Source organism: Oryzias latipes, chromosome 11 (assembly GCF_002234675.1).
Source record: "Oryzias latipes chromosome 11, ASM223467v1".
Classification (NCBI taxonomy): domain Eukaryota; kingdom Metazoa; phylum Chordata; class Actinopteri; order Beloniformes; family Adrianichthyidae; genus Oryzias; species Oryzias latipes.
The window spans coordinates 989,090-1,014,040 of record NC_019869.2 but is presented as its reverse complement, the minus strand read 5'-3'; the positions used below and the strand labels follow the sequence as shown (position 1 = coordinate 1,014,040).

General features: G+C 45.2%; 2 protein-coding genes across 3 annotated transcripts in view; both read right to left on the bottom strand.

Moving 5' to 3' along the window:
- Window positions 1-24,951, bottom strand: part of LOC105354996 (CD209 antigen-like protein E) — a 686,243-nt gene that overhangs the window by 359,774 nt on the left and 301,518 nt on the right. The window lies entirely within an intron of this gene.
- The window catches only part of LOC101160423 (ephrin-A3), a 63,017-nt gene that overhangs the window by 7,569 nt on the left and 30,497 nt on the right, over window positions 1-24,951 (bottom strand). The window contains exons 2-4 of the mRNA XM_023959716.1: window positions 2,053-2,354; window positions 1,800-1,865; window positions 828-905 (exon numbers count right to left, since the gene is read on the bottom strand). Of these exons, the coding sequence (XP_023815484.1) occupies window positions 828-905; window positions 1,800-1,865; window positions 2,053-2,354 (446 nt within the window). The remainder of the gene's footprint in view (window positions 1-827; window positions 906-1,799; window positions 1,866-2,052; window positions 2,355-24,951) is intronic.

The following is a 24,951-nucleotide window of genomic DNA, read 5'->3' as shown; positions in this document are numbered from 1 at the left end:
CTGTGTGTGTGTGTGTGTGTTTGTGTAGTTGTGTATGTGGCCTCTAAACATATTCAGCAGAAAAGCATGACAGCGCTGCAGGCTGTGGTTTCCTCTGATTTCCTGCCAGAGTCTTTTACATCAATCTCTACGTAAGCGGGAGCTGCAGTTCCTGCTGAGCAACTCGCCCACCGCCGAGCTTTTCTTTCCCTCCCCCATTCGCTTTTTCCAACTCTTCCTTATCTGTTTCTTCTCCGGCTAGCTGCAGTTTCTTCTCTCCATCTTTCACTCTCTGTCTCCTTCTTCCAGTTTCTTTATTTTCTCTTTTTGCTTCCTCCGTGTGAAGGTGCCTTGCTCAACACTCGGGTAAACGCCATTTTCTCCCCTGTTTTTGTCTGCGTTGGTTTCAGTTTTCATCTCTGGCAGGTCAAACTGGCTTCGCCCTGCATGCTGTCAGGCTGCAGACTCACTAAATCATCCCTGCAGAAAGGCTTTTGTTTGAGATGGGATGGAGACGGACACAGGAAGTAGACAGTTTATGTAACCGCTCAGCTGAGGCGCTCTCACCTCAGGTAAACACTGAACCTTCAATTCTTACATGACCCCCGCTGACCTGCTGGATCTGTGCAGACGTAACGTTTACAGACGTGTTTCTGCTGCTGCATTTTGGCAGAAATGATTCCTATTTCACTTTTACACTTGACTTACATCAGTTTTCATCTTCTAAACTATTTTCAAAGCATTCCCAGCGTCTGCCCCTCCAGAAAAGCCCCAAACCATGTGGGGGGTTCCTGGAGCAAAATGTCTGGAGACAGACAGCTGTTCTGGTTTTAAACCAGTTCACTCACCGATGTTCTGAATTTTGATGTTGGGCCGGACTGTGTAGTCTGGAGACGTCTGACCGGAGTCGTCATCCGCCTGAGAGGCTGAGAAACCAGAGAGAGGAAGAGAGAAAACATCCCATAAACGAGAGTTTTCCAGAGACTTCACTTTATGCCACGGACTGAGGAGAAAACGGGAATCAGTTTGGGGAACCAATCGTTCCAACGTGTCGGTGAATGAATGATGTTGTGATGAAATTCACCAGGGTCACATGGATCGTTCCTGACATCCGGAGGATTCCCATCCTGTTCTCCGGGACCTGGGCGGTCAGGGTGCAGCGGGCGCCACGGTTGACAGGAAACGAGGCCAGCACCGCTCTTGAAGGCCGCTGCGTTGAAGATGACTAAATGCACGGATGCAGGTTACGGCCAAGCGGGGAGAAACCCCCCCCCAAACAAATGCAGATGTAAACAAAGGTGGGCGTCATGATGCCAGCGGTGACTCTAGGATGTGTTTGGATGACGCGTGTGGGGGGGCCGGAGCACGGAATGTATTAGTGCCGACATGGAGGGGGGGGTGGAAGCGTTTCTGTAGCATAAATTAAATTTAAAGTCAGTACCAGAAATGCTTTTTCCTTTTCAAAATAAAGCTGCGTTTGTAGACTCAACATTAAAGGAATCCGCCAAAGCGCTCTTTCAGCACCACTGGGGGGGGAAAACGAAATTCAACCCCATCTTTGCATTTTTGGTTTGATTACGTCACAGAATAAGTGATGTTGAAGTAGAATATTTTAAGTCTTTTATCACTCTTTATGAGCAGCGATGAAAAAGAAAAAGCCGTTTGGCGGATTGATTTTTCATTGTAATTTTGAGTCAAATGCAGCTTCATTATGAAAATGAAAAAACATTTATTGACTTTTATTTGTAGTTATGCTACAGAAACACTTCCATAGGGCTGTAAATGAAGAAAAGAGGAGGGTGGAGGTGTGGAGCTCTCACCAGTGGAGCAGCAGACGTAGACCCTCAGTCTCAGGCAGCTGTGACCGTGGTGGTGGGTGGGCGTGGCTAAAACAGAGGACACGCATGTCAGACCCGTTCCCCCTGCAGCCTCATCAGAACAGCAGCTAACCCCGTGTCCTCAGCCGACCCTCCTCTAGCTATTATTCCCGCCCACACGCCGTGGATCCTCATGGGAGGAGAAGTTCAACATCCTGATTTCAGATCAGCCCCCCCCCCAGGCCCCCCGACTCACAGATGTAGTAGTACTCTTTGCCCACGTTGAACTCGTAGCCCAGAGAGAAGGCGCTGTATCGCTGGAACTTCTCCGAGAACTTGATGGGGGCGTGGGGGGCGTGGGGCTTGTTGCACTCCCAGCGTTTGGACCCCCCCTTGGGGTCGCAGGAGCGGTAGCCGTGGTAGTTGACCATGTAGAGGATGTACTGCTCGGCGACGACGCGATCCAGCCTCCCCCGCTGGCTGCTGTTGTAGTGAGGGCAGTAGATGTCCAGGTAGTCGTTGACGCTGACCTGCACCGTGAACCCCTCCCTACGGAGCCTGGATTCAAACGACAGACGGACAGAAAAGGAGTCAGCGCAGAAAGAAAAGGCAGTTACCGCTAACCGCTATCGTTTTCTAGGACACAGTTTCTGCAGAGCGGCAGGAGTTCTTTGGAAATTCCCCTCTGAGTTGTGGGTGGGACTGTTGGCACAAGGTAAGCCTGGCCCCATTTCCCATCATCCATTTCTGCCCTGCGTGCTTACAGCCCCTCACAGGCGTCCAGTTCTGATGCAGGAAAACAAAGACCTTCATGGATCTGTTGGTCTGCAGGTGGACGATCAGAAAGGGGCGGAGCAGGGAGCCTGTGGCTCCGCCCAGCATATTTTCTACATCACAAATATGATCTTTTTCAAACAGCATTTTTTTCTTCTGCTCATGATCCACAGTCATTTGAATAAAGACATATTCCGAAATGCAGTTTTAATCTTCATTTTCTTTATGTTCTCCATCATTATCAAAATAAAAACCAAAAACAAACAAAAAAACACAGCTTTCCACATGTATTATGATGGCTTTGATAAAGAAATAAAACTACAAATCAGGTCCAATCGTACCCCTTTTTACCAGAAATACTATAACGAGAAAACTGATCTAATAACAAAGGAGTTACTATGGCAACCACCTCCAGAAGAAGTGCTATCAGTAAGGCAGCAAAAAGAATGAAATGACTGTAATTTAATTCTCAATTGATGGTCTCCCTTCAAAAAAGAGATCTCATCTCAATGGTAAATGGCGTATGCTTGTATAGTGCTTTCTACCTACAAGGCCCAAAGTGCTTTACCGTCACACACACACATACAGTCACACACACGTTCACACACACAGTCACACACTGGTGGCCGCTCTGCTGCCAAACACAGGCGTCTGCCCACCACCAAGGTGGGGTTCAGTGTCTTGCCCAAGGACACTTTGACTCATGGGCGTGCAAGGCGGGAATCAAACCTGCAACCTTCTGACCATGGGTCGACTGTCTTACTGCTGCCCCAACGGCCAGCCCCAATGGGACTTCTTGGTAAAATAAAGGTCAAATAAATAAAAACACTAAAAAGGACAGTACATTATTTATTTTTTAGTACAAAGTATTTTTCATATAATCTGAAGGTTTCTTTGTTTCTGAGACGTTGGAAAGACGGATACATGTTCCTACAAACTCATTTTTGAAAATAATCAAAACATTCAGACTTGAGGATCTCAGTATTTATACTACATTTACAGAAATTTCTCTGTTTTTTTTTGTCTAAACGTGGCAAAGCTTTAAAAATCTTTTTTTTTATTTCACGCATGAATCTGAGGTTTAAAAATTCCATCTTTAACAGCCTAATTGATAAATAGACAGTCTAGATTTTTGGGATGATCAAACTTCCACTTTCACAAAGTTCCAGTGAAGTCACTGAAGTTGACACTCTTTCAGTCTTCATGAACTATTCCATCTTTTTTTATTAAAGCCGGCATTTCTTCATCCACATCTGCCTTGAAGCGAGTGTCAAGCAGAGACGGATCCTCTCCACCGCTGCGCCTCCCCCCAAAGCCCTGCTGCCGGCCAGGTCACTGAGGTGGAAGGAGGTCCTGTCAGCGGCGATGAATGCGGCGGCGGCGGCGGGGCCCCCGGTCTGCACTCGCAACCCATCATGCATGAAACCCCTCCAGAGGGCATCAGCCTGTAGGTAAGGGGTCATTACAGATTTGTGTGACTTTCTGTACAGAACAGCTGACTCTCCTCTGAACAGGTGTGTGCAGGTGTCACTATAACACTAACTATGACTAACGAGCTGTAATTAGACAACCTGCACCTCATTCCAGAGGCTCCTGCAGGGGAGCAGTGAGGTGGAACGTCCTGCAATAGCTCGTCTGCACCGTTAGGTGGAGACAAAGTGCTTTCCTACACCAGCTGACCTCCTGAATGCATCTTTTCTGTCTGTTGGGTTTCCTTTCCACCTACATGCTAGTTAGTGGAGAGATAACACGTTCCCGCTCCCATCTGTGCGTACTTTGGGCCGACACGAGGAGCTTCTGTCACACATCTTTCTCATTTTCTGGGTCAAATCCTGGAGAGAATCCACATTCTGTAGCACAAGCAGGGCTGGAAGTGTCCGTTACAGCTCATTCGCTCTCTGGCTTCGCTTCCTGTCCTGGTTCCTCTCAGCTCCTCTTCCCCAGTTCCACACACGCCGACGAAGATGAATATCAATTCCCTTAGCTGGAGCTCTTCGTGGGCCATCAATCTTATCTCTGCCTTCCATCCGCACCGCTCCGATGTGAGATGACAGACTGTCGTCTTACAGTTTTGTGGGAAGAGACGACGCAACAGTACTTCAAACGGGCTTTATTTTTAGCGAGGGGAGCATGCAGTGGAGGAGGCTGGGTGAAGGACGCAGGAAAGTCTACGCGTCCAGGAAAAGAAACTAAAATAGGCAGGAGGGAGAATCCTGACAGAAGAGATAAAAGAGACAGAACTGATCCAAGTCTAGGAGGAAGATCTCAGATCAGAATCAGAACTTTTTCAATCAAACCTCTATTTTCAGAGATTTCCTTTCTGTTTCTAGAATCCTTAAACATCTGATCACACAGATATTTGCTGTTGGAGGATGAAAGAGTGGCGTGGGACGCGTGGGTGAAGGAAAAAGGGAGTCCGTCCAGGTGTAAGCTGTCGTACAGGAGGTCCATTTACAGACAAAAAGGTGGCGAGAGGTGAGAGGACAAAAGATGGAATATTTTAAGGTTTTGAGGTAGAGGAGGAGGAGGAAGGCTGCGTTTAATGATGATGACAACAAAACGCTCGGCCCAGGGAGTGAGGTAGAGGCCCAGGCTGAGGCTCTCTGGTGGGACCAACATACATGCAGGAAAAGATGCATGTATGAGAGTGATGGCTCTCATACATGCATCTTTTCCTGCAGCGCTGCCCCCCCCCCCCCCCCATCTCCGCCACGCACCATCTCTGCCGCAGTTCTGCTGTCTCATCATCCTTTTCCTGCGAGTGGGAGTGTGCAGCTAGTTGGTAAAGGCTGCACAGGCGGGTGAAGACTGCCGGGGGAGGCAGAAAGCGAGAGGGGGGGGGGGGGGGGGGGGGGGGGGCAAGTGAGGAAGAATGAGACAAAGATAGCACCACAGCACCTTTCACATCTGCACCAAAACGAGTCTTTGGAGAATACGGGGAGTCATAAATAACCACGGCAAGCCGGAGCCGAGCTGGAAGAGACTTTAAACACAACGTGGACAGAATCAGAACACGGGGAGCCTTATCCATAACGCAACACGGGCTAATGAGGGCAGCCAGAACATACATGTAGAATAGAAAAGGCTCTATTTGCTCATTCATAGCAAGTTATATTGTCATCGCAATATTGATCACTGATATGGCATATGGCGAGTTTTCCTCATATCGTGCAGCATTAATCTGTGAGTACCTAAAATGATGTATGTGAAGCATCTATTGTGAAGCATCTATTGTGCAAGTGTGAAACAGCTATTGTGTGTTTGTGAAACAATGGGAGTGCATTTCTGAAACATTGATTGTAAATTTAAAAAATAAAGAACAACTTTGAGGTAATGCTGATGCACAAATACCAACCACAGATTATGCACAAATAGCTAACATTATCGCACAAATACAAGCTAATCCTACAGTAATATTACAAGCTCATGCTAATGTAAAAACACGAGCTAATGCTAATCATATACTAGCTAACGCCGTTTTTTTCAAATTTAAAAATGTGGGTTTTTTTCTTTTCTTTTCCTCAAACCTTTAATATTTCTTTCAGATTTAAAACCTTTTTAATTGTTTCTGTTTTTCACTTTAAGCTGATCCCGCTTGCACCCCATGAGTGAGACGTTCTGCGATGACGGGACTGTGAGACCGTCACCGCTTTTCATTCAACAGAATCCTGGAAGCTCTTCCTGCCTCTGAGGGCAGAAGTCCGAACGAAAAGCTGCTCTTCTGTTTTAAGACGTTTCCAACGCATGTGGAACTTTAGGACGCGTCTCCATCAGTCGGGTGGTCCTGATGTGAACGAGTGTTAAATATTGACCACCTGCCGCCAGAATGAAAGGATCAACCCCCCAGGTAGATGTGCAGCTGCTGTTTGTTCTGCTTCACGCTGAACCTGGAGGCTTTCAGAGAAACTCCAGCAGTTGGTTGAGTTTTCAGGCTGAAGCATTAAAATAAAGACGGTTACTGTGGGGAACTGAGTGACACCCAGTGGCGGTTTTTGATATGGGCGATGTGGGCGGTCGCTCAGGGCAGCACGTCATAGGGGGCGGCATTTGCCGTGCCTGATGCGTTACGCATAATGTGCTTCATACTGATTTCAAAGAGGAGGCTTGGCACTTTTAATTTGAAATTGCTTCAGCAGCCGACACTTAATGCTGGTATTTTGACACATCAGACTATTAAGAATCTCTTCCTCCTACTTCCTCTTCACACTTATGGTGCAAAAAAAAAAAAAAAAAAAAAAAAAAAAAAAAAAAAAAAGAATACCTCAGAGTGAAACAACGTAAAACAGGCACATGAAAAGGAATTAGGCAGAACAAACATCCGTGCTCAACCCAATTTCGAAAAAAGCAGGCAATGGAGATTATTTCCCACAATTCTTTGCTCCGACACAGCAGACCCGATGCGCACGTGACCACCGCCCTCTGCTACAAGACGCTTGCGGCCACACCTCTTTGCGGTAGTCTTTGGAACATAAGTAAAAAAACTCGAGAGGGGAGCGCAACTCGCCGGTGGCTGGCTGAATCAGTTTTATTTCAAGTTTTATTTTTTAGATCTAATCCCTCTGTTATGTTTCACAAAGACACACACAGGACGTCACACATTAAGAAATTATTGCTAAAAACGAAGCAGGAGTCCAGCTCTAAAAAAAATGCTCTAAAAAATGATGAAAGAGCAAAAAAATGGAATTATTTGATTTGTAATTTCTTATTAATATTTCCAGGCTTTCTTTGTTTTTTGTCCTGCAGCATGTTCATATTTGTATAATTTTGACAGAATATATTTAAATGGAGAACAAATTATTACAAGTTATTTAAGGTTTAACTTGAATTATTCTGGATTAATGTTCCTGTTTTTATTCATATTTATGTTCAAAAAGTTCAGTTTAAAAGGTTTAAAAGTTTAGCTTTAGTGTGTTCAGTAAATGTTTATCTTCTTCGGCCCAAAACCTAAAGCGTGTTTTTAACTTAGGCCCCTGTGTGACTGAGTTTGACCCCCCTGTAATACGAGTCTAGAAAATTCATGCATTTTTTGAGTAAAATGGCTAAATAGAGGATAGGGAACACAACAGGATGTTGTCAAATTTTGTATGTGTCGGCGGGGGGGGGGGGCGCTGGTGGGGTTACTCGCCCAGGGAGTAAGTTAGTGTAGAACCGCCACTGGTGACACCAGTGATATTTAGTATAAATGCACGTTTCACACACTCACACAGACAGACAGCAGTTAGAAGTGGAACAAAATAAAAAAGCTCTTTACTGTTTTCATACAACTGAAACACATTATTTAGTCCAAGGCAGTGCACTGTTCTGGTTATTCAACATTAACTTTGATGCTTTTTTAGTTTATGACTCTTTACTTCTGGGGGAAAAAGTCCCATTCTGCTTCATTACACAAGTTTTCTCACTTCATTCATTTTTTTTTCCAATACATTATGGAACCAAAGTATCGATCAAATGCAAAATGTTCTCAGAAATGTTCAGTGCTGAACGTTTCTATCAGGAAGGATGAGATCAGCAAGGCATCATGGTTAATGACCCTGAAGGCATCCTCCTGGGTAATCACCACGAGTCTCTCTGGAAGGATAAAACACCAATACGGGGCGGCCAGCCCTAAATCGCTCCTGCCATCAGCTCCCCTGACAGACACGAGCTGGGCTCGGCTGGATTTCCCCGAACATCAGCACCAGAACTAATTACTCGTGCACGCAATCCAAAGACAGACAATCAGCCGAGCACGAGCCCAAACGCCTCTCTTGTGAGTCGTCACTGATTGAGTTAACGCTGCAATTAACTCCCCTAGTTTGCAAGGTTTGGATCCACAGAGGAGGTAAGGAGTGCTGAGTCCGCCTGGAGGAGGAGGAGGAGGAGGAGGAGGAGGAGGAGGAGGAGGAGGAGGAAGAGGCCCACAATGCTGTTCCTGTGTTGCATTCAAGGTCCACTTCTAAGAACGTGAAGATTTTCCACTTTATTGTACAATGTAAGTCTTGTTTTCTTTCTAATGCTAATGCAAAAATCCTCCTCCTTTTGGCCCCAGAAGTTTGCCTCCACAGTAATAAAAGCAGAGCTGGATGCCCATGAGAACAATTTGGAATCTGAGGCCCAAATACCTGCAAAATCTCTGAAAACAAAGACCCGCCGGCTATGGCCGGGAAGCATTTTCAGGCGACTAAAAACAGCAGCTTGAATAGAAAAACAAAGCAGGAAGTGGAACGCCGCCCAAATCAAGCGGATGGAGAGATTACTCATTTGTAGCCAAACAAGAGAAGCATGGATTAGCTGATTGTCTGTGCGGATGGCTGAATGTCTAATGATTTTATGATTACGGCCCTTCTTTCTAAGCAATCTTCCACAATCAATGCCTTTTATTTTACCTGAAAAAGTCGGGGTGCTGTGAAAATGTGAAGGCAGTGGTTTGTAACTCACTTTATTCCCAAAACATCAACAACAACGAAAAAAATCAGACTCCTGTTTAAAAAGAGTTTCAGCTGGTTTTTAAATTTGACACCAGCAGCAAAAACATTTGGACGCAAACAACAAAAGACTGGTTAGTGGAAACAGTAAGAACATGGAAAGGTCAGGGGTCGCCGTGGTCATGGAAAAAAAAGCCCAGGAGAACCAGAAGAAGAGGCACAGAAGTGCAATCGAGATGCTTCAAAAGGGTTTCAGAAGATTCTCCCTCAGCTCAGAACTGCTCAAACTGCCGCAGTCATCACAATATTGCATGAAAAAAGAACAAAAATTTGAAGAAATCTCTGTGCGCCGGGGACTACGCAGAAAATCCACAATGCAAGCCGTGATTTTGAGGCTCCCAGAATGCACTGCTGGATATCCTTTGTGAACACGAGACTCACTAACTCAAAGAATCGATTCTGAAATGTTATTTTCTTCGTCATCAAAGCTCATTTCAACCTCAAACGGGGAGAAAAGGTGCACACAGGTGTGAGTGCATCACCTGCTCCAAACCCTCTGAGCTGTCCTTCAGCAGAAAAACTGCTGCTGTCAATCAAAACGACCTGCTCCTGAAGTGAGAGCCGCTCTCCAGCGTACACGAAAAAAGCATCCCTGCCTTTCAAACAAAAACACACATTTGTGGCATTTAGAGGGTAAAAAGGAAATCTGCAGTTTGAAACTAAAGAGAAAAAACTTCCCCGAAGAGGTGCTGCACTACAATAAAGCCTCCACAATCTCTTCTCCTGCAGAGAAAATGGATTCATCCTTTTTAAGCTCGAGTCACGTGGACCTGTTGGGGGGGGGGGGTCTGTGGGTTTCTGCGTTGTCCGTGGAGGGTCCTAGAGAGGAGCGGCTGCATCTTAAGGGGAGGGCAGGTGTGTCTGCAGGTCCCTTAAGGCTCGTGTCATGAAATGGACCGTACCATTATTGTGCGTGTGGTAGGTGTGTCGTGAAGTGTTTGTACGGACAGCTGTTGATGCTGGTTGGCCAATGTCCTCATCTCTGACAGTCAGGCTGCAGCTAGGAGCGTGCACGTGTCCCGTGAACAGCACAAACGGGCTCCTTGTTCAGTCTGCAGGATTTTGGGGGGGTTAAAGGAATAAAAAGTCTGTACGGCACGCCTGCATCTCCCCTACCTCCGCCTTACGTGTCGTACAAGTGTTTTTATGACCTATCGCCTTTAGCATGACCGTAGAAAAAACGTGCACGGACATTTTCTCTGTACGGATCACTGAGCGGTTTTGTGATGGTCACCTGGGTACAGGTTTAACCATTTCTCATCCGCAGAAACTGTCTACCTGTTGGGACAGTTTTTTTTTTTTTGGGGGGGGGGGGGGGTGTTTTTGTCTGGACATCCAGATGGGATCATCTTAGTGCTGCTGTGATACAGGAAAGCCATTTCAAAGAACAGATACTCGGAAGAATAACAGGACAGTTTCAGAAGAGGCTCCCATGGGGAGGACACAGGATGGATCCAAATGAGATTTTTCCAGACATCTGAGACCATCTCCAGGAGAAGTCACTGCCAAACAAATCCAAAGTGAACCCAGAAACAAAAACACAAGAGTCAAACCGTCCTGACCGTCTGCCACATCAAGCCTTTAGCCGATCTCCAACCGTGAGTCCACGGGTAAAGGTTAAAGTCATGAAGACGCTGATGGAACAGCTGGGTTCTGCTGTTCCTGAAGATCCTCTGCAGCTCACCAATCATGGGTCAAAGATTGGCGCTCAGACATTCAACAGCACATGAAAGAGCTGAGAGACAGCAGTAACATTTATGTTCTCCAGACTTTGAAGTTTGGAGTCTGAGGAGCTCGGCTGCTCTCACAGGAAGCCGGCAACAGCAGGGAGCCCCTCTTTAAAAATCCAAATCTTTGAGCCCCCGCTCCAGGCTGGCACACATATCGCCTCCGGAGCGAGCGCCACAGAGAGGGAAGAGAACAAAGATGGCCGACAGGAGAAGCAGAGAGGATGGAGGGAGGAGAAATCCAACTAGCTGTGAGTCAGAATCAGACCGAGTCACATTTAGAACAGATCAGTCCATGGACTCCAGGAGGACGGAGGATCTCTGATAACTGACCTTCAACACGGCAGATGCAGGGACAGCTGTCAGGACAGGAAGAAATCCTCCCTTCCCCAATAAATAGGACTCTTTATCCTGTAAGAAAAGGTTTTCCAGGCTCTTCAGATGAAATCGGTGAGCTCTGCTTAGATAATGAGAACTTCATTTCTACCAGTAGTCCCGGTCTGGAGCTTCAGGTGTGTAAACATGACAGTAGACGTCAGTACTGACCTGGCAGATGCTCGTTCTTTTAGAAAAGGGTTTTGAACCATTCGCAGTGTGTCACTGCTGGACAGAGGACTGATCAGAGGTGAAGGGGTCACGGGACAGCTGGCAGATTCCCACCAGAGTCAGACATGGCATCGCAGCAGACAAGCTTCTAAAGCAAAACGGAAAGAAGGGACCATGCATGGAACCAGGGTCAGAACCCTGTCCCAGTCTCCAGAGCACTGAATGTACTTCATTTCCCAGCAACCCTAGCGTCCACCTCCTGGACGATGCAAACCTGACTTTCTCTGCCTGCCGCGGGATCCTGCCCCGGGATCCTAACTACCCCCGTCTCTTCTCTGATGATCTGATGCCTGTTATCCACTCCTGCCTGCCCCTGGTTTAGCTTTGTGGACTTTTAGCTGAGCTAATAAAACCTTCTGCATGTGGATCCAGCCGCCTGTTCGAGTGACAACCAGGTAGAAACATGATTAAAGACCCACTCCAAGAAAAATGGTGATGGGGGGGGTTTTACCATGTTCTCCATCATTCTTTCTCTGATGATGGAGGACATAAAGAAAATTTGAAGGAAAAAGGCTTTTCTGAGTATTTCTTTATTCAAATTATTGTCAATCCGTAGCAGAAGAAAATAAATGCAGTTTGAAATAGATGGTAATCTAACGTTCTGATCATCCACCTACAGACAAGCACAACCATGAACGTCTGTGTTTTCCTGGTCTGAGCTGGAATCTGGATCAGAACTGGACGGATGGATGGATCTGATGTTAGGTCGGGGTCGGGGTGGGGGGTGGGGGGTGGGCTGTGAGCTAGTGGGAGAGAGTGTGAACAAAGGAATGATAGGAATCATCTCATACTGCAGATCAGATGAGGATCAAAGTCAGTTTCTAACATCTTGTCATGGAGGGAGGAGGTCTTGAGGTTATGAGTCATGAGTATCTGGTCTTCTCACGGCGCCATGACGCCGTCACACGTGGAAGGAAGACGCACAACTGCAGCTGCAGGCGGACTACAACAAACGCTTCCCTAAAGTCAGTGACATCTCTGTTCAAAGGAACCCCCCCATGAGATATTTGCAGCACCAGATGCAGCAAACAATAAATGTACAGAAGGGCTGATTCGGCGGCTGCATGAATAATTCAGCCCCTTTTCTTAAAATAACCCATCAATTTTTTAAAAATAAATGTGGTTTTCTTTGTGCAAACAAGCCCTCAGCAGAGCAGAGTGGTCATGAAGTAATTATTTACACGTTCCACTAGAGTGCACCGATAAGAGCCCAGAGAGGACAGGAGCGGGGGTGGGGGACGGTCTGCCCAGGTAGCATGTCAATCTTTGGCCCATTAGCAGGTGATGCCAGCAGCAGCAGCTCCCCCGGCACAGCACAGCTTTCTCTTTTGAATAATTGACTGGAAGCTGAGCATACCCCCCCCCCCGCTTCCCCTCCCCTTGAGTTTTCCCCCCCATCTCGCTCTATGTCTTCCACGGCTGTGAAAGCAAAGGTTGCTGGTAAACACGGCAAACTCATGGTGAAGCAGCATCTGATGTGAGGAACAGACAAATGTCTTTCTCCTCCAGGATCATTTCAGCTGCTGCAGCTGCTGCAGAAAACTCCCATTTTTCCCCGTCTGCCTCCGAAAATCTGATTTGTGGTGATCAATGGAGAGCCCGGCACACTGATGAGTGAGCCAGAGAGGGAGACGTGTGGCAGAAGCTGCTCGTCTCTGGGAAATCCACCTGCTCGCACAAAAGGCTGCGTCCCGCTCTGGAGACGGAAACCTCTTCTCTGGAACAGAGATGCATTATCGCCAGAAATCAAATTCAAACGCGGAGCGCAGCGAAAAGATCACATGAAGGATGAAAGACAGAGGCGTCTCAGGATGACGGACAGCTAGATAATTGCTGCTGAAGAAACCAAAGAGAAGAAAAACTCTGCTTCTGTGGTGGCTCACAAACGGCGGGCAGATGACCCCTCCGCCCGCCGTTCTGTCACACCGCCATGCTGGCGACTGGAACAAAGCCTGGGCGTCTGCATGTGATGAGGTCTGAGTGAAAAGTAATGAGCCCAGATCTAAAGGCTGTGTCACAAAGCCGCTGTGTACAATCTGTGCGTGTTGCACAGATGAAAACTGGTCATTTGTGAATTTACGTGGAAAAAGTGAGAAAAGGTGTGGTCTTTACAGGAAATGTGCACAGATGTGTCAGGAAGGAACCACGTTAAAACCACAAAAGAAGTCCAAATAACCACGCAGAGAACATGTAAACCTGCGCTTCATTCAGTTTCTTCACTTTGACATTCAGAGCACTGAGCAGAGATCACATGGCGTCAGCACCATGGTCAGCGCCCGCCGTGGGCGTCACGATGCTCTGTTTGAAACAGGATTCCCCAGATCAGCACCAGTTCTGGGTCAGCTGCTGGGCGCCAGCCTGCCGGAAGGGGGTGGGAGGATGAGCCCGGACAATCCGGACCAAGGGTGAAAGGTGGGTGGATGCGTAGACCCGTCACACGATATGCTAATGGTGCATGAACTGTGTATGATTATTGCAATGATTATACACAATTCAGTGGTGATTCGTGCGTCAGTTATGAAATTTGAACGTGATATGTGCGTCGTTTACGCGATCTAATAGTTATACATCAGTGGTTCATATGTGAAACGTCTGTAAAACAACACACATTTGCTTATCCATCTAGCAAAAATAATGCACAATTATTGCGGAAAATGTACACAATTGTGTATGAACTATGTAAAATACACATAAACTTTGTATTTCCAAACCAACAAAACATTTTGAACAGCTCAAAACCGAATTTAGGTAACGACCATCGGACATCGAGGAACGATGATCCCAGTAAACACTCGTGAGTTACGTGAATAACAAATGGATGACAAAAGACCAAAATTAGTCAATTGGTCAGTGGGAGCTGACCGTGGTGCTGAAACGATGGGATTTCTGCTCCCTGCTCTGAATGTCAAAGTGAAGAAATTCAACGAAGGGCAGACTTACGTGTTCTTTGTGGTTTTTTCGTAATTCTGTGGTTTTAACGTAATTCATTTGTGAAAATTTCACGTGTATACTACTTTTCTCACATATGTTCGCATATGACCAGTTTTCCTCCGTTCCATGTCCACTAAATGTACGTCGTGGCTGTGCGATACGGTCTTAACCGTGAGTCCCGCCGTTGGTCACACACCCCAAACACACATCATTTCACTCCACACTGGTCTTCCTGCTCGCTGCAGCGTCTCTTCCTATCGTTCTGCAGGCCGATCCTTCCCTCCATCTCCTCCCTGCACCCCTTTCATAATTCATGGACTGTGTTCCATTGAGCCAGGCAGCCATGTCAGATGAGAACCTGCTCTTCTCTGCTCTCAGGTGTCAGTTCAGGCACACCTGTTCACACTTCTGCACATTCGCTCTGAAAGTGACTTTGCTTTTTATGCAGCGAGTAGTGTAACCACGTCGTTTATCATCTGTCAGTCTGTTCCCGAGCTGACATGGGGGGGTTGTGTTCTCAACACGCCGTTATGCGAGCCCGTTCTTCCGCCACGGTTAAACTTGGTTATGGTGGCGAGGGATGGTCCGTGACCCTCTGATGCTTGATTTCAATAAAACAGCTTTTAGCTGTTTGCAGCAGAAAGAGTCAAACATCACTAAATGTGTTTTTATCTCCTGAAACCAGAACTTTTACTCAATTTATTAAATCGGCATGATGCAGAAACCTGGCATGTTACTGCTTTATATTCCAAAAACTATAAAACGATGATACAAATACATAGAAATTAAGATATTATTTCATTAATCGATTTAAAAAAATGAAGGAAACAAACAAAATGTTCATAAAAGTTTCTGAAAGTGTGTTTTAATTCTAAATAAACCCAATGAATAGATGCAGAAACTCTAACCCAGTTAGTTTAAAAATAGAAAGATAAATAAAATGAAAAACTCAGCTGAAGAGTCTCTTTTAAAAAAGTTTCTCACCTGTGGAGCAAACCAGGAATAAGAAGCAGAACAAAAACAAATGAGAAGAACGTCTGCAGTTTCTGAACAAAGAACTTTAAACATTTAAATAAAAACTTTACAAAACAGGAAAAATGAAAATGTGAGCTCAAAGCAGAGACTCTGCTTTCCACAAATACTTCTGTTTCCCTTTGAGACATTTGTTAGGAGATTTCCAACAAAGTCAAAGCAAAGTCCATTTTCACAACTATAAAGTATATATACTATAAAGTACTATAAAGTATTTATAGTTGATCCAGTTTAAGCACAAAAAAGATCAAAAGAAGAGCATCATCCTTAAGAGAAAAGCGTCTGAAAGGAAATCTATTCATTTATACAGATGAGTTCATTTCGGTTGATTACATATTTACACTGCGGAGCGCCACTCTGCTGCTTCCAGACATTTACTGCTGAGCAATATTAACTGGTAAAGACGAGATGATTTCCCTGTCACCAATTATGAAGATTGTTTCATTAATCCCATCAATGAATGGGAGATTTCTTTGAAAACTCCCAAATCTCCGCTTCGGCTCAGACGACACCTGAGATCGACGTGAAAAGTTTCCTTCACAACCCGGCGGCTGGATTCTAGTTACGCTGATTCTACAGCAGCTTCTGTGTAAAATCAGACACGCATGAAGGAAGGATTCCTTCGTCAGCAGAAGCACCAACTAACAGGAGCAGGTGCTGTTTGTTGTCATAAAAGTACAGATGCATGCTTTTGTCATGGGCCGTTCTAAGCTCCAGACGTTAAACCGTTTTATAGCATTGTGTCAACTAGATGTGCACGTCTGGTGGATAATTGCAGAGAGGCTTTGCTCACGTAACAAACGACTGACACGGACTGAACCGGTGTCTGTGCCGCATGCTTTCCACGACACACAAATACAGACGGTCCCTGTTTGTTTTTGGCTAACTCATGGAGGGGGGGATTCTAGTATTTCAGTTTCTGGTCACACAGCCACATGCTGCACATTTTCCACATATGACAATTGGCTCTATGGTGATCCATCTACGTCATTCATGCGTGTTTCTGGCGTTCGTCGATGTGTGCAGATGTGCAGCGAAGGTCTCGGCCCACAAGTCTTTAAGTGAATTCAGTTTTAAGCTGTTCAAAATTCTTGAAGTTTATGCAGATTTTATGTAATTTATAAGAAACTATCACATAAATCTTACACAATTGTGTGTGATTTTTAAAAGATGCATACACAAATGTGTCCTTCCATGAGCGTTCCATGTATGTCTAACGGACTTTTCACGCATGAACCACCCATGTTTAACGTTTATGTCACGTCTACGGCGCACAAATCACGTTCAAATTACATAATTGATGCAAAAATTACTAATGAATTACATGTGAACATCACAATAATAACACAATTCATGTTCCACGTTGGTTTACGTGTTCTTTGCGTGTTTATTCGTACTTCTTCCGTAGTTTTAACGAAAAGGCCACAACTTTTCTCACGTATGACCAATGTTCATCCATGACACAAAATGTATGTAGTGGCTTTGAGACACGGCCTGCAGGTAGATATGTTCTCCCTCCTCTGCTGTGGACATTGATGAGCCAGCAAGTTAAAGTCAGTTGTGTGACTTTTGTTCTCTGCGTTCGCCCCCCAGAAAAAGGCCTGAGATGGTTTCTGCGTCAGGAAATCCACATGCAGGAGACCGGGCTTTTGGCGGGAACTTGAACTTTATCAAAAGATAAACAAAAATAAACAGAAAACTTTACACAACCATCTGTCAATCACATCTGAACTTAGAGTCCTTAAAAAAACGTGAACGTGTTCTTTTTCTCTAAATGCTTTCCTTTGAGCTCGGTTCTGCTGGTTGGACCGGTTCCGTCTGGCTCGGGTGCAGATCAGATGAACGGATCCGTCCTGAACATCTGGGATCCTTTTACAGTTAAATCAAAAGCTGGGAAAACGTGCCAACAGCAGCGCCGATGAGGCCGGAAATTTAGCAGAGACTTGGAGAAAACGGACATTTTTAAAAGCCTCAAAAAGAAATGTTTCTTCTTCTTTGCTAACTGAAATCCAGACATTTGGAAAGTCTGCAGCAGATGAAACCATAAACTCTGTTTGTCAGCAGATTTAAGGCAGATTTGGTTTCTTTCTAAAATTCCCTCCACCGTCTCATCGTCTTTGTTCTTTAAAGCCTAAACTCTGCGGATGAAGATGCAGTTTAAAACGTCTGTGTTTGATTGTTGGCACTTAAACCACGAACCATCTCTAGATTAAAAAAAAAAGAAAATAAAAAAAAGAAAATTCTGATCGTTCGGATTTCTGGAACAACAGAAAATGTTGGATAAACATTTAAATTGGGCTTTAATTGTTAAATAAATCTAGATTATATTTCAAAAACAATCAAAGGGGTTTTTCATAATAAGCCCATTGAGACGACTGTTGTTGTGAATTTGGGCTACAAATAAAATTGATTTGAATTAAATTGAATTGAATAAATGATAAATGTAGACTTTTCAGCTTCTTTACACTGAAACGTTCACAGTTAAACTAAAAATGACCTACATTGGGTTGTTTTAAAGATTAAAAAGAGATCATTTACTTTTTTTATTCAACTCTGGAAAAACCCTCATTTGGGCTGAAATGAAACCATTTTTCCCCCAAAAATCATGACTTCTCCTCAAATAAACCCAGAAATTTGTTCCTGAAAACTGAAGAAGCAAAGACTTGTGTGGTAGAAATCAGCCGAGTGTTTTCAGAGAGAACTGCTGCTCGTGCGCTACGGCGTGCACGAATCATGAGGCGCATGAAATATTCAGCGTTGTGAATGTGAGATGACACATTTGATTGGTCAGCTGACCGAAGGCCAACTTCCACTGCAGGCCGAATGGATCTGAAAAAGATGAAAAAATTCTGCCCCTCACATGACGGACAGCTTCATAAACGTGTTGCACAAAAACGCCGCCATCCACGTGGAGACAAAGCCGCCCCACCCCCCTCAGAACCGCACACACCATCAGAATAGAAAGGAGGCTCATTAGCTCTTTAATCAATGCTAATCAGTGCCGGCTGCTCCAGCAGCACGGGGGGGTCAGAGAGACAACATCCACAGGAACACCCCAACCACGGCGCCGTGGACACGTTTTGATGTAGCCCTCTACCAGCACAGCCAAGCCTCGGGGGCAGGAAGGCGGACAGACGCGCGAGTAATGGGATTTCAGGGCAAAGAGACGGCAGAACAAAGAAGAAGAAGAAGAAGAGGTGATGGAACGCAGAGCCTGAGATAAGCTTCATGTCCAAGGGGGGGGGGGGGGGGGGGGCAATGGCAGCCAGGGAGGCGAAGGCGGGAAAAAGTTTCTCAGAGACTGACGGCGACAAAGAGCCGAGAATTGAAAGATGAGGGGCAGATTATTAGAAACAGATCTGTGGGGCAGAAACGGCTGGAAGAAAAAGATTGTTTTGGTGGGAAAAGAACATTATTCTGGCTGCAGAGAAGGGGGGCTGACAGCAGCGGGGTGGGGGGGTGGGGGGCAGCTGGTAGACTGACACAGGATGTGGTTATCAATATGCAACGCGGGGGCCGTTCAACAGGCCACGGACTGCAGGGCTCAACCAAAACTTTGGTGCAAAGTGGAACCGCTGTGGCAGCACGCCGCGGCCGCACGCCGCCGGAGCACGCCGCACGCCACGGCCGCCTGCACAGAATAGTAATGTCTGCAAGAGGACATTAGCATTTCAGATAGAGACGGGCGGCTCTGGCGAGATTCCTGGGTCTGAAGCAGCCGCGCTTTGTACCGAGGCTTCCAGGAGCTCTGAAAGTGACCTTCTGTGCAAAAAGATGGAATCCGCTCACTGCCTGACGCCTCCGACTCTGTGGTTTTCATTTGGTTTAAGAGCCCCTCCCACTAAAAATGGTGTTTTTAACATGTTTTCTGATGATGGAGGACATGCATAAAGACAATTAAACCGATACAAATCACTGTTAATCAGGAGAAGATGAAAGAATGCCGTTTAAAAAAGATCATATTTGTGACGTAGAAAATACTCTGGGCGGGGCCACAAGCTCTCTGACCCGCCCCAAAATGATGCTGATTTTCACTGCTCCGTCTGCCGTGTGTCTGTCACGGTTAGACCGCATGTTCTCCGCACTATGGGACGCACCAAATGAGAAGAATTCAGAGATAACTCCATCAGTTTGATGAAGTGTCTTCACAGTTTCCAGAAATCATTGGTAACCCGTGTTAGAGCGGTTAGCCGTGTCAGCCGTGACCTCTTCAGATCGCCGTGACCTCTTCAGATCGCCGTGACCTCTTCAGATCGCCGTGACATCAGTAAACACACCAGAGGCAATGATAAAAAGGTTAAAAGGCCTACTGGCTCTGAACTGTACGGCTGGAAAGATCCATTTCTGCTGCACCAGTAATGTTAGGTCGCAGGGGGGGGGTGAAGTGCTGTAAGCTAGCAAGGCGAGGCTGTAGACAGAGAGCTCTCAGCAGCAGGGAAGGAAAGGAGGGGATGACTTACTCTGTGCCAACGGCCCCGCCCACAACTTTCTATGGAACTACAGAAACTGTGTCCTAGAAAACGACACAGTTTTTCCGACTACAAACGTCATAATTCATCCTGATTAGGAGACGGCTGGGAACAGAATTTAACAGCAGCAAAGCTGTTTGATCAGCACCAACGCGACCTGAGCATCCGACTTCCTCCTGCGTTGTCTAGAAAGTGAAGCTTCTCTGTTGGACGAGCGTCTGTGTGGGGAATGAGCGCGGGGAGCTGAGGCTGATGGAGGGCAGAGGTCAGCAGAGGTGGAAGGGAAGGTGCGACGGAGGAAACAGAGACAGTGATGGAGGTGTAGTATGAAAGCGGGGGGGGGGGGGGGGCGGCCGGAGGGAAAAGGGGAGCAGAGGTTACGTCTCTCCTCACATCCTTGTCCGTCTTTATGATCGTCTCCATCAGCGACTCTCTAACCTTCAGCACAAGACCAAGAGAAGATGATGAATGGAGATGGAAAGCAGAGAAAGGACGAAGATTAGTAAACACAGTGATGATGAAAAATGACAAACGGTGGGAGGGGGGAGGAGGGGGGGGGCATTAGGCGAAGAGGGGGTAAAAAGTGGAGGTAGGAAAGGTGACATTGGAGTGTAGAGGAGAGCGAGCCGCCGGCGTTTAGCTGGAGGACGGCCACGGGATTACATTAGAGGAGCACGCTTTGGCTGCTCCTGCCGGGAGGGCCTGCGCACACACGTGCACGCCCACGCGCACGCGCACACGCTAACACACGAGACGAAGAAGCATCCAGCCTACTTATGCCTGCTAATCTGCGGGGAGCCTCCTCTGCACCTCTAGCCTCCATGGTGCTCCGGCCTGATAACCTTCACGGTGACAAGTCTGCCTTCCTGGAAAAACAACGATAACTTTGTCTGCAGCCACAAAACGGGTCACATGATCAGCGCCGCATATGTGACCTTTGGCTCGCCGTGACCTCAGCTCCTCCTCGTCACACAAATGCATTTGAAACTCTCCTTCCTGGTTTATTTCCATTTCCCAGCAGGAAATTCCTGCATTAAGTCAAAATCCAGATTTTTTTGTTCTTCTGGTGTTTTTATGAAAGCAGCGATACGTCAGACGTGATGAGGAGCAAACTCATGCTGATTAGAAATTAGTGCAGTTAGTCACTGAGACTAGAGACTGAAGGCAAAAAGCATTTTCTGCTGGAAGAAAATCCATTTTGCTTTTAAACGCAAATCATTCAGCAAAAGTTTGAGATGAATTATTAAAGCTATAAGTGAATGTCTGTTGGATAAAATACATTTCTTTTTCTCAATGTTTAAATGACAAGTTTCTGTCGTTTTGATCCGTTTTTCTTTTTCTTTTCTAAGTTGATCTGTTATCGTCTCATTTTCAAAGGCGGCTGCTAAAGGTCAGGAGGTCATTCCTAAAATAATGAAAATACAGAGCTTTTATTGGTCAGATGTTTCCACGACTTAAGTTCAGAGACACAAAGGCACCTAAAACACAAACAGGCTCTCACTGTAAAAGAAAAAAATCTGCTTTCTGTTAGAACAATTAGCTTTTATTTGAGGTTAACATTTGTGACAATCTGGGTTTTTAAAAAAGGGACAAAAGCTGCTAAAGACGATGAAAGTGGCGTTAAAATGGTCTGGTTTACAGGAAGAACTCCAAAGGTTTCTTTTGTTCAAACAGACACATTTCTGTCAATTTTAAGCCAAAAAAGAGAGAATTGCAGAGAAATTCTGACTGGACCTGTTTTTAGTTTCAGGTTTTAATGGCCATTGTAACATGATGACCAGCAGGCTCGTTTTCACTGCTCCTCCCTGATTGGTTTGCTCGTTCTGCAAATGAGCTGGTTATGATTAGCCTTGTTAGCATAACTAGCATCTTTTTATCTTCACATCTGAGTTTTTGAATTTTAGATTTCAATCTGGTTTAATTTCAGGTGAAAACAAAAACAATTTTGTTTTGCTATAAGACCTAAATAAAAAACTTACCACAGAGTTTTAGGGCCACCAGAAAATAAAAGAAAGAAAAAAAAAGGAAAATTACGACAAGATTTAATCTCGTAAATTTATAAGAAAAAATCTCGTAAATTTACACGTTTTTTTCTCTTAAAGTTACGAGATTTTTTTTCCATAATTGTTAAATTGCAAAATTTTAGGTCGTAAGTTAACTATTTTTTTAAATAAATTTACAAGATTTTAAGCCGTAAATTTACAGGAAAAAGAATCAAATTACGATATTTTAAGTCATAAATTTATGAGAAAAAAGCTTTTATTCCTCCATCGTAGGGATAAAAGGTAAACAAATGAGTAAAATTCCCTTAAAAGGAGTTTGAAGGAGAAAAAGCAGAAATGAATATTACAGATGTGAGGGAATAACTGAGATCGAGCGTTAAAACGGATCCCGTCGTCTTTTCTTTCTCCGTTTTCACAGCAGCCTTCCTTCTGCTTGAACCAGTGGAGTGACACCGAGAGCCGATGGGCCCCCTCCCCAGAGAGGGGAGACTCGCTCATCCATGCTGATTTTAAAACAACATCCTCCCCCTCTTTTGCTCTCCATTTCTGACTTCCAGCTTGTCTACAGTCCTATTTCCTCTCATGCGCAGCATCTTTACATTCTTTTGTCTCTTTTGCTTTCTCCAGTCCTCAAATCAATTCTTGTTGATCTTTCAAAATAAAAGCATCTTCTGCTGTCCCTTCTGGATGATGGTGTTCCAGAGCCGCTCCGCTCGTCTGTAAAGGTTTTGTGTTCCAGAGCCGCTCTGCTCGTCTGTAAAGGTTCTGTGTTCCAGAGCCGCTCCGCTGGTCTGTAAAGGTTCTGTGTTCCAGAGCCGCTCCGCTCGTCTGTAAAGGTTCTGTGTTCCAGAGCCGCTCCGCTGGTCTGTAAAGGTTCTGTGTTCCAGAGCCGCTCCGCTGGTCTGTAAAGGTTCTGTGTTCCAGAGCCGCTCCGCTGGTCTGTAAAGGTTCTGTGTTCCAGAGCCGCTCCGCTCGTCTGTAAAGGTTCTGTGTTCCAGAGCCGCTCCGCTCGTCTGTAAAGGTTCTGTGTTCCAGAGCCGCTCCGCTCGTCTGTAAAGGTTCTGTGTTCCAGAGCCGCTCCGCTCGTCTGTAAAGGTTCTGTGTTCCAGAGCCGCTCCGCTCGTCTGTAAAGGTTCTGTGTTCCAGAGCCGCTCCGCTGGTCTGTAAAGGTTCTGCTTCTGCCTGAATCTTCAGTCAGTGGAGAAGGTTTGGAGAAAATATCCAAAAAAATCTAAATAAAAGCAGTGCACGTTTATGTCTATTTATTATTAAGAGCAACTAGAAGGTCACCAAGATAGCATCATTTTCAAATGTTTTTTAATAATTAACTCATGATTTAACATCTGTAATGGATTTGATAGATCTTCCCATTGGTTTTATGAAACTGGGAAATGAGGAATCGTACACACAACCTCGAATCCTTTTTGTGACGGAGGAGAAACTCCTCTGAGGAACAGCTTAGTGCTTTAACCAGCTATTTCCTAATTAGTTGTCAGGGGTTCAATTCCGTAGGCATGGCAGATATTGCCCCCCCCCAAAAAAAAAGCCTATGGTTGTGGGAAGTTGCTGTGGTTGAAGGTTCCTGCTAATTGCTCGATCCTGAAACGGCCTAATGACAACTTCATCCTCAAACGCAGTCAGCCGGTTCCATTCATCTCTGTCCTGGAGGGTCATGGTGGGGGTTTGGTCACTTCCTACCTGGTGTGGGGCATTCCTAATGACCCTAATAAATAAAGTGTCTGATCTTCAGAACGTAGCTCAGAATTTGTGGTGTCGGAAAAGAAGCACAAACCGTCAAGTTCTGCTGTGGCTTCACGGCGTTACCAAGAGGCAGCTGTTGGGCATTTTGCCTTTGGGCCTCACATTGGTTAACCCAAACCATCATCCCTCCACCACCGTGCTTGACACTGAGCATGTGAAACATTGAGTCCAGATGTTTTTGGTTGTGGATTAGAGAGTAAAGTTTGACTTTGGTCGCGTCCTTTAACACTGGAACTTCAGTTCCAGTGCTTACAGCCTTTTGTCAACCCTAACTCCTCTGGTTTACGTCATTTCAACAGATTCTGAAGCGGAGAAAAGCGAATTTTCACTGATATGCAACGCAGTAAATGTGATGTTTACGTCCATGTTAGAATCAGCTGATTCACACTGATCGTGTAAATGGTCAAAGAGTTACTGGAGCTCTGAGAGTGTGCGTCTTTTATTTCCAACGACCTCTCCGATGTTGAACTACAGAAGATTTGTTATTGATTTGTTGAACTATAAATGTCCAGCTGCAAACTGCATTTTAAGCATAGAGAGCCACTTGGTACACTTTTATTTTTGTAGGTTCTTTCTTATGTTCTTTATTTTTCTAGTTTTGACTCATTTTTTTAGCTACTTTTTATTGCTGCTACTCAAAATACAAACAAAACTGTCTAACTGTTTTGAGTTCTCCACGGTTCAGAAGAATGAGGATGTCTTCATACTGTACTCTGAAATAAGACCTCCATCCCACCTTTGACCTTTGAAAGGTTCACTAAAACTTGACCTTTGACTGCTCTTGACCTTGGAGTCAAATCTGTGTGGTCAGACATCCCTGCTGTCAACCATTTAGAAAACATCCTGACTGGCCAGGGCTGATTGTTATCAACACTTATTGATTGTTGGTTCCTGAAAGCACCAATCTAAATAGGTTTTTATTTTGAAGGTCAAACTGATTCTTTTTTTTATTTTTTTTAGGGGTTTATGTTCCGCCTCTGAACTGGACTCTGAAACACCCTTTGCTTCTGCCAAGTGCGTTTATTAAGATAATGCATACTTCATCAGCCATTAACCCGCTCGTACCATGGTCACTTACAAAATAAACAAATATTTAATCCGTTTTTTTGTCCTTTATTCTTGCTATTTTATCGGTTCGGATTGCCTTTTTCACTAAAGTCGACTATTTGTCCAACCTCCGATCTCGACTGCAGCGGCAAAGGAAAGCGATATCTATGCTGATGCTCTCGGTGTTACATAAATCATCAGTTCAGAGAGAAAGTTCTACTCTTACCGCTTGTTTTTGTCCAGATGATGAAGTTAAAGTTTGTTTTAAAGAAGCCGGCGCAGTGATACAAAACATTAAGCTATGTGACCGGAACTTCTTGTATAGGTGTGCATTATCACTT